This window comes from Echinops telfairi, unplaced genomic scaffold, assembly GCF_000313985.2.
Source record: "Echinops telfairi isolate 266 unplaced genomic scaffold, ASM31398v2 ScPeMD7_21;HRSCAF=78, whole genome shotgun sequence".
NCBI lineage: Eukaryota > Metazoa > Chordata > Mammalia > Afrosoricida > Tenrecidae > Echinops > Echinops telfairi.
In genome coordinates, this window is record NW_022103918.1 from 5,151,122 (window position 1) to 5,161,004 (window position 9,883).

General features: G+C 37.5%; 1 protein-coding gene across 1 annotated transcript in view; it reads right to left on the reverse strand.

Annotated features, from left to right (window-relative positions):
* Nucleotides 1-1,018: 1,018 nt before the first annotated feature.
* The window catches only part of PLCZ1 (phospholipase C zeta 1), a 59,665-nt gene continuing 50,800 nt past the window's right edge, over nt 1,019-9,883 (reverse strand). The window contains exons 11-12 of the mRNA XM_004713778.2: nt 1,873-2,022; nt 1,019-1,104 (exon numbers count right to left, since the gene is read on the reverse strand). Coding sequence (XP_004713835.1) covers nt 1,019-1,104; nt 1,873-2,022 — 236 coding nt within the window. The remainder of the gene's footprint in view (nt 1,105-1,872; nt 2,023-9,883) is intronic.

Sequence of the window (9,883 nt, forward strand, 5' to 3'; positions counted from 1 at the left end):
TACCGGCCATGAAGAGGTAGTCCATTGAAACAGCTGAAAAAGTAATTTTGTTCTCTTACACATAATTCTGATTCAATATCATCAAGTACTTCTTGCAAGTGCTTTTCTTTGTGAAATCTAGTGCTGGTGGCTTTCCCGTGACCACTGGGCAACACTGTGTTGGTACAAATATTAATATCCCTTGTGTGGGGAAGAACCATTAGGAATATATATTGTTCCACGTATGACATTTTGGAAAGCACAATCCTGCTAATAGTGAGAATCCCAGCATACAAAATTACACAATCTCGTCTCAGACCAAGAGATAATCTCCAAAGTGCATAATTTACTGGAGATTCAGAAATGCTAAAAATTGTTAATTTAGACCTCAAAGCACATAAATTTGTATAGCAGAGCCCTTTAATGGATATGGTGTCTGAATATAGTTTACATGCAAATCAATTTCACAGGCACTCATAAAAATGTCTGTGTAATTACAGAGTACCAAATGCAATATACAGCATCTAAGAACTAGCCTGAAAATACAGGGGCTAATTACCATCTAGGATATGAAATGGCAAAAAGAACCAAGGAATCAAATCTGTTCCCCCTAACACGTTCAGCAGTGTGAGTCTAGAAGTTAAAGCATCTTGAAATGTCACATTTCATTTATACTGCTAAATATTTGTCAACATATCGTATAGAATCAGACATTTTTAAAGCCTATAAATTCTACCAAAATGCTGCTAATTACAACATACACAGATTGAAAGAGCAGCTACTCTAGCAGAGGATCGATAGAAGTCAGCTGGCAAAAAGGCCACACTGACCAGGAGCCTCTGAAGCGTATTTTCTTTTTATCCACGGTGCATTCTCTGGTGTAGTTTAAGTGAATCGATTCAATGTTTCTGCTTTTGTAAATAATTACCTTGTTTTCCATTTAAAAAGAGAAATAAAGAGAGGTGAAAAACGATGTGGACACCATTGTGGGTATTTTATTGTGGTATACACCCAACAATGTAGACGAGACTGTTAGTTGTTATCTGACGTACCAAACATAGATAAACAGTGAAGCCGGCTCCAGACTGTCACCTGACTTTCCAAACAGAGGAACACGACGGTACCCTGCAAAGGGAATTTATGTAATTAGAAGAATAAAAATAAATTAGCCAGAGATGTCACTACTATTGAGAAAATAGACAGATTTAATAAGCATACGTGATAAACCCTAACTGGGTTCATAAGTTTCCATCTTTTATGTTAAGCTTTCCACAAAATTAAACCCCTTGCTATTTCTATCCTGATTTCCTACTGCCTTACCCACTCACACATTGCCTCTCTCAAAGTATACAGCATTCCAAAATCAACTACCACCCATCCATTTCAGGAAGACCCTGTATCCTAGATCCATCTCAGCTAGTGATAAAAGTGTAAGCATTTGGGGAACCAGAGGACCCATCCAGGCATGGTGGCTCTGCAACCTGAAGTCAAACCCTTCAAAGGGTCTACAAAGGACCGTTTGGGTTCATAGTCTGTTCTCAAGCAGAAAAAATGAACCCCTGCTTCTCTCTTTTGGATGATCCCCGTCCTTTGTTTCTTTTTAATACCCATGTCTACACTCCACTGAACCCAAAGACATATGACCTCTGTAAAGAAAGGCTTAAACATGCCAAATTTGCCTAATGAGTCTTCCTAGAAATCCCCAATCTCTGCTCCATTTTCCACATGAGAGCACATTTCTGTAATTATACTGAGAGAAAACATAGGTCCATATGTAGCATTTCCTTTATATCCAGCTTTTCTGGATAGAGTTAGTTGGTATATCAAAGTATGCCTGTGATACACACATCATATTAAATGTTAATATAATAATCTTACATTAATGAATATTACCTTTGTTCAAGCATAAAACTGGTAAAGTGAATTGCCCGAGGAATTCATTTCCACCTATTAGACCTCGATTTTCAACAACAAACCGTATCAATGCCAATTCTGGTACATGCATAGTAAATGTGAATGTTTCATTCCATTGTGGGCTAAAGGCTGAAATATAGAGGAATGTATACAACAAATTATAGACACTATCTCTTAAGTAAATTTTTTCTCTATTTTTTTCCAACATTTTGTTAATAGTAATAATAGTTTGTGTTTTATCAGTTTAAAATGCCAAAATATTAAATAAGAGGGGAATAACAGAGGAAATAACCATATTTACTAGGTGTTTACTGTTGCTGGGTAACATTCTAGGAATTTTATATAAATGATATCATTTAATTTCACAATAATCCCATCAGAGTTATAATTATCTCCATTTTGTCTTAAGTGTTTCAGATAGATAGATTTTAAGTGGTAGAACAGGTTTAAGAGTCAATTCTTTATAGACAACAAAATTTATGCAGAAATTCCTAAACTAGTTCTTTCTTCTGTCTTCAATTTTCCTACTTTCTCTCTTACACACATGAAAGCTTGCACACACACACAATGATGATGATAAATGAGAGCCTAATTTTTAGTGACCAAAATAAAATAAGTGGTATGATCGAATTATGCAATTGAAATGATAAAACACTACTAAGAGAGATTAGAGAAGACAAATAAATTGAAAAATTATCCATGTTCATAAATTGGAAGTCTTAATATTGTTAAGTTTTCAATACCACCCCAAACAATCTATGGAGTCTGTGGTAGTCACCAAATCTGGTGTCAATTTAAGGATTAAGAGTGTAGGGGTGGAATCTAGGCTATCAATCTGGAGATAGCCAATGAGACTTCTGTGTGGGCATGGCCTTCTGAGAATTCTGGGAAATCTGGTACTTCCTTCTTGGAGGCAGGAGACACTATCTCTCTCAGTTTACTCCCTTGGAGACTCTACTGAGAAGGCCACTTCCTGGGAGACATTGCAGAAAACAAGCCACATGGATGCAACCAGACCTCTGAAGCCAGAGAAGCCACAGAGAGACCCCTGCCAGCGCTGAGATGCTTACAACGGCACTGGACCAAAGACTTTCTATCCACTGGCTTGTGATTGTCCTGCTTTGGCTTCATTGCATGTGTTTCGTTATTCTGAAGAGGACATATGGGCTAATATTGGACTTATGGTCTTGATCTGGACTGGCTGGGATGTTTTCTCCATGTTCAATTGCTCTTGTATATAAACCTCTTTCTTATACAAATATGTGTGTCCATGGATTTGTTTCTCTAGTATACCCAGACTAACACAGAGTCAATGCCCTTCCCATCAAAATTCCAACAGCATTCTTTAAATAGAAATACAAAAACCAATCCTCAATTTTACATGGAATGGCTAAAGGCCCCAATTAGCTAAAGCATTATTGAAAGAGAACAACAAAGTAGGGCACCTCACATTTTCTGATTTTCAAACATAAACTCTGAAGTTTTAAAAATCAAAAAAGCCTTGCACTGGTATAACAATAAACACATAGACCCATGAAATAGAATTAAGAGTCGAGAAAGAAACCCACACTTTCATAGTCAAATAATTTCTAACAAGGATACTACATACATCTAATGGGGAAAGAAAAATATCTTCAATAAATATAAAAAAATAGGCTTTCCACTTGCAAAAAATGAAGTAGCAGCAGGATTCTTGCCTCACACCACACACAAAAACAAATCCAGAAGAAATTAAAGACAAATATACAATACCAACTAAAACCATAAAATTCAAGGAAGAATATCAAGGGCAATGCTCTCAGGCTTAGTGTTAGTGCATAATCTAATAAAAGCACAAACCCATGAAATTTAAAAACGAAACTTCAAAACCTTAAAATTTGTGTCTATCAATATATTTCACCAAGGCAAAGATGGCCCAAGACACCACAGCAACTCCAACAGGAAAGTTAAAGATAGAACCTGTCTAAGTGAACATGTATGCATTTTAGTCTAAAAAGCTTTCCTACCCATGTATAGATTTCTTTTCTCCATAGTATTTTAAAATCTATACAATATTATTGTTGTTTTTATCATTAGGTGCCACCCATGGGGTTCTGACCCCAATGCAGAAACAAGAGGCAGTGCCTGGCCCAACACCATTCGCAAATGTTCCTGTTTAAGCCCACAGTTGCGGCCAGTAAGTCAGTCCATCTCTTTGAGGGCCTTCCTCTTCTCTCTGTCCCTCTACTTTACCAAGCACAAAGTCCTTCTCCAGGAAATGATCTCTCCTGACAACATGTCCAAATATAGTCTCACCATCCTTGCCTCTAAGGAGCACTCTGGCCGTACTTCTTCCCAGACAAATTTGTCTTTCTAGCAGTTCATGGTATTTTCCCTATTCTATGCCGGCACCACAGTTCAAGTGCAAAGATTCTTCTTCACTCTTCATATTCAATGTCCAACTTTCACCTGCACATGAGGCATTTGAAAATAAAATGACTTGGGAGAGGAGCACCTTAGTCCTCAAAGTTACATTGTTGTTTTTCAATACTCTAAAGAGAGTTGTGCAGCAGATTTACCCAATGCAAGGCATCTTTTGACCTCTTGACAGCTACACTGCAAGCAAGACAAAAGGTTGGTAACTTCAATCTTTACCCCACTTATCCTGAATATATCTATTTGTCCAATTGTGGGAATGCTTGTTTTCTTTATATTGAGTAGAAATCCATATGAAGGCTGCAATCCGTATTTTCATCAGCAATTGCTCCATGTCTTCCTCACTTTAAGCAAGTAAGGTTGTGTCATCTGCCTTCCTCCAATCTTGATGCCACATTCCTCTTCATATAATCAAGCTTCTCTAGTGATTTGCTCTGGCTATTGACTGAAGATGTATGGTGAGAGGGTACAATCCTGATGCACACCTTTCTTGATTTTAACCAGGAACTATCCCCTGGTTTTGTTTGCACAGCTGCTTCTTGATCCATGCACAAGTTCTGAATGAGCACAATGACTTGTTCTGTAACATCCATTCTTCTCAGTGCTATCCATCATTTTCTATAATCCACACTGTTTAATGCCTTGGCATAGTCAATAAAACACAAGCAAACATCGCTCTGGTATTCTCTGCTTTGAGCCAACATCCATTTGGCAGCAGCAATGGTATCCTTGTTGCACATCGTCTTTTGAATCTGGCCTGAACCTCTGGCCGCTCCCTGTCAATGTACTGCTGTAACTGTTGATGGGTGATCTTCAGGAAAAAAATGTACGTGTATGTGATATCAATGATATTGTTCTATAATATCATTTTATTGGGTCAGCTTTCTTCAGAAAAATGTACGTGTATGTGATATCAATGATATTGTTCTATAATATCATTTTATTGGGTCAGCTTTCTTCAGAATGGGTATATATATATATTAGTTTCTTTCCATCAGTTAGCCAAGTAGCTATCTTCCCAATTTCCTGGCACAGAAACATAAGTCCTTCCAGTACTTCGTCTGCTTGTTAAAATGCTTCAATTGCTATCTCATAAATTCCTGGAGTCTTATTTTTGGCTCATGCTTTCTGTGTAGCTTGAACTTCTTCCTTCAGCACCATTGGTTCTTGCTCATACGCGACCTCCTGAAATGGTGGAATGTCCACAAGTTCTTTTTGGTACAGTGACTGTGAATTCTTTCCATCTTCTTTTGATGCTTCCTGAAATAAATGTGTTGCCCATAAAAATCTTTCAATATTGCAACAGGAGGCTTAAAGCTTTCCTTAAGTTATTTCAGTTTAAGATATGCTGAGCATTTTCTTCCTTTTTGTTTTTCCAACTTGAGGTTTTATCACAGTTCATTATCATATTTTATGTTGTCTTCTCAAGCTGCCCTTTAAAATTTTCTATTCAGCTCTTAGACTTTATCATTTCTTTCATGTGCCTTAGCTACTCTACCATTAACAGCAAGTTTCAGTCTCTTCTGACATCCACTTTGATCTTTTCTTTCTTTCCTGTCTTTTTAATGACCTTTTGCATTCTTCATGAACAGTGTTCTTGATGTCCTCCCACAGCTCATCAGGACTTCTGTCATTGGTCTCCAATGCAGCCAATATGTTCTTGAGATCATTTCAAAATTCAGGTGGGATGTACTTTAAGGCAGACTTTGGTTCTCCTGGGTTGTTTTATGTTTTTTCAGCTTCCTCTTAAAATTATACATGAGCAATTTATAGTCTGTTCCACTGTCAGCCTCTGGCCTGGTTATAGCTGGTGTTGAACTTCTTTATTGTCTCTTCCAACAGATAAGTCAGTTTGATTTCTGTGTATTCCACCTAGAGAAATCCAGGTGCCTAGCTGCCATTTGTGTGGTTGAAAAAAGGGATTTGTTAGGAAGAAATCATTGTTTGTGCAAAATTCTATCATGAAGTCTTTAGTGTTGTCTCTATCAGTCAAGATGATCTTTCCAGATACTGTGGCTTCCTCTTTGTTTCCAAGTTTTACATCCCAAGCACCAAAAGTCATCAATGTGTTTTTATTGCATGTTTGATCAATTTCCAACTGAAGACATCGGTTGAATTCTTCAATGTCTTCATCACTAGCTTCCTTGGTAAATGTAACTAATAGTTGTACTGATTGGATTACTGTGAAGGCAGACACCACATACAGCTTGTACTGCAAGATAGATCTTTAAATATTCTTTTGGATCATAGATGCAAAGCCATTCCTCTTGATTGTGTAATTCCTGGCAAAATAAATTATTCATCTTCAGATTCAAATGGCCACAGTCCATTTCAGCTCACTTATGCACAGGATATTGATCTTTATGCATTCCATCTCATTTTTGAACACTTCCAATTTTCCTAGATTCATACTTGGCACATCCCAAGTTCCGATCATTAGCTGATTTTTGCTGCTGTTTCTTTTTACCTTGAGTCCTGCCCCATAAGCAAATGTAGACCAGATGGCTCCACTTTCATAGCCTTGACCCAACTCAAGTCACCATGGTCAACTACACTTGAAGAAAAGCCACTCCTCTGCAGGCACATTTTGAGTACCCTCCGATCTGAGGGGCCCATGTTCTAGCACTCTCTCCGACAACATTCAATCTCTATACAAGGCCTTCAGTATCTGACAGGGTTTCAAAACTATGCATAACGGAATATATAGAAACTGTTAAATGGTGTGCTTTGTGACTTGCTGTGTATATGATCAGAAGCAACCACAAAATAACAACATTGGGGGGGGGTATAAAATACACAAACCAGAATACCAGAATTTGATAGGTTAGAGTATAGTATTTTCTAGTATTACCAAAAGTAAACAATTACTTCTAAATCTTATGCACATGTGACCCTCTTTGTCCTGGCCACTCATATAGTTCACCAGCATAACCCTAGGAGTCTAACCACTAGATATCTAAGCCATCTGTCTTGTCCAGCCATTTGTACATTTACTCTTGCAAAGTGTTTCCCACATATATCATTTATTCCTTTGCTAGTGACACCCCATCTACATAACCTATATTTACATCACCTATCGAAATCATATCTTGACTCAGCTTTGTACTTCTCATTTTCCCATCATACATGCCTTCCTACTTAATCTGAAGAAATATTTTCTTTACAGTTCAACTCTATTGTTATCTCCTAGCTTTAAAGCCATAATTTATTAACTTTCTTCAGAAATTTCCTAACATCTTAACATGGCTATACTGCCATTCCCAACATAACTTTCTTTTTATTCCATACATTCTTTCCTTTTTAAGAAACAACAACAAAAAACTGTCATAGATTCAAGTCTATCTCATAGCAGCCTTACAAGACAACTGAGAACTTCTCCATAGAACTTCTGAGCCTCTAAGTATTTATGGAAGAAGACAGCTTCATCTTTCTCTCATGGAGCAGGTGACAAGTTTAAACTACTTGCCTTGAAGTTCATAGATGAATTCTGTAACCCACTATTTGACCAGGGCTCCTGGAATCTTCTTGAAATACCCTATATTCCACTCATTTTGAACCTGATTTTCCCAATCATGTTTGAATTTTTTCTTCATCATACCACCGCACCTATATTAGTTCTTTTGTTTTTATCGCTGATCTCTGCTAAAATGTTATTCATTCTTCAAGGACCATCTCCAAATTTTCCCTTTCACAAAATTCTTTGTACTCTCCTGAAAGCATTAATCAGAGCCTATGTGCTAATTAATTTATTTGTATCTCATCTTCAATTTTGAAACACAAACTATCTGAAAGGTATTTAGTTGAAGCATGCATTATAATAAATCAATAAGAAATTTAAAAATATCCTGATATTATCACCTTATTTTTAACATTACAGAGGTGTAATAATGCTTGATAAACTTAATTGAATTTCTGCTGGGATAAGATATAAAACTCAGCACGTTATCAAAAGTCTAATGGGAGCAGGAATCATAGTATGATAGGGGGTGCATTGAATAAATAAAGGCTCTGTTTATATTGCCCTGAAGATTGAAGCAAGGGTGAAAGGAACAAAAGAGTTAGGCTCCTATACATGTAAAAACAGCAGCACTGAGTGTTTCTTGATACGGCCTTTGTCATGCACTTTCAGCTCTCCTGTTCTTTGCTTCACTTGTGTTGTTGTTTGCCTTTGAGTCCATTTCGACATATAGCAAACCTATGTGACGGTATAGAAATGCCCCCATAGGGTTACTCCTCGGTTTTAATATTTATAGGACCAGATCACCAGGTCTTTTCTCCCAGAAAGCCACTTGGTGGATTCAAATTGCCGACATTTGGTCATTTAACAATTCATGGCTTCCCCATGGTGCCACCAGAGTTCCATCCTTCAAGCCCCAAGAGCTACCAGGGAAGGCAGAAAGCCATTGCCAGTGTGCCTTTCAATTGATAACATCCAGTGAGACAGAAACAATGCCCCACCTCTTTGTCACACTGTTAGCACTAACGGTCATTCTGGAAGTGTGGACAGGGAACAGAAAGGCAAACCTCTGACATTGCTGGGAAGTATTGAACACACAGAGCAAGGCCAGGTAAAATGCCCCCTGCTCCTTTTCCAGTGTTATTTAGCCCTGAAGTGTAATTCCAGACTTTGATAGGAAGCCTACTATATTTCTGAAATGCCCACTCACAGAATATGCCAAATGCAAATCCGTCTCAGGCCTTCTCCAAGGTGATTGTGATGAAGGAAAGGTCAATCGCAGCAAGCCACCCTTTACTAACTCCTTCAGCTATTTCAGCATCAGAGAGAAAATGACAATGCCACTGGTCTATTATATAAAATGTCCTGGGATGCTGAAACCCTGAAAACCTAACCAAAGTCATTTATTCCTTTCCTACATTTCCCTTCTGGGGAAAAATGACTGAATTTTTAATCCACACATTGTCTGACTAGGTTTCTATGGCACCCTTTCTGAATAAGAAGTCACAGACCTTTGATCTAAAATAACCCAAGCATTAAGGTAAAAATGTGTAATATGCTGTGTCAGAATGATCTCATTTTGAAAATTGTATTCAAAGATTAAAATCTAGGCAGATTTTTCAGAAGCCAAAATGTTTCCTTTGGTTCATGATATAGGGGAAAAGAGAAAAGGAACAAAAGTAATAAATAATTTAAATAAGTAATAAAATGTGTGTGCATAATCTAAAAATATACCTAAACAAAATTTTAAAACATTGCCAAATTAATCTTACCACACAGTAATGGACTGAATTGTGTGCCCAAGCAATATGTGTTATAAATCCTAACCTCTATGCCTGTGATTATAATCCCATTTGGGCATGGATTGTCATTGGTGTGTGGATGAGCAGGATTAGTGTTGGGTGTGTGTTTTGTTTGTTTGTTTAATCATTTTATTGGGGGCTCGTACAATTGTTATCACAATCCATACATATATCCATGTCACGCACATTTGTACATTTGTTGCCATCATCGTTCTCAAAACAATTTTCTTCCTACTTGAGCCCTTGATATCAGCTCCTCATTTTCCCCCTTCCACCCCCTCCCCCTCCCTCATGAACCCTTGATAATTTATAAATT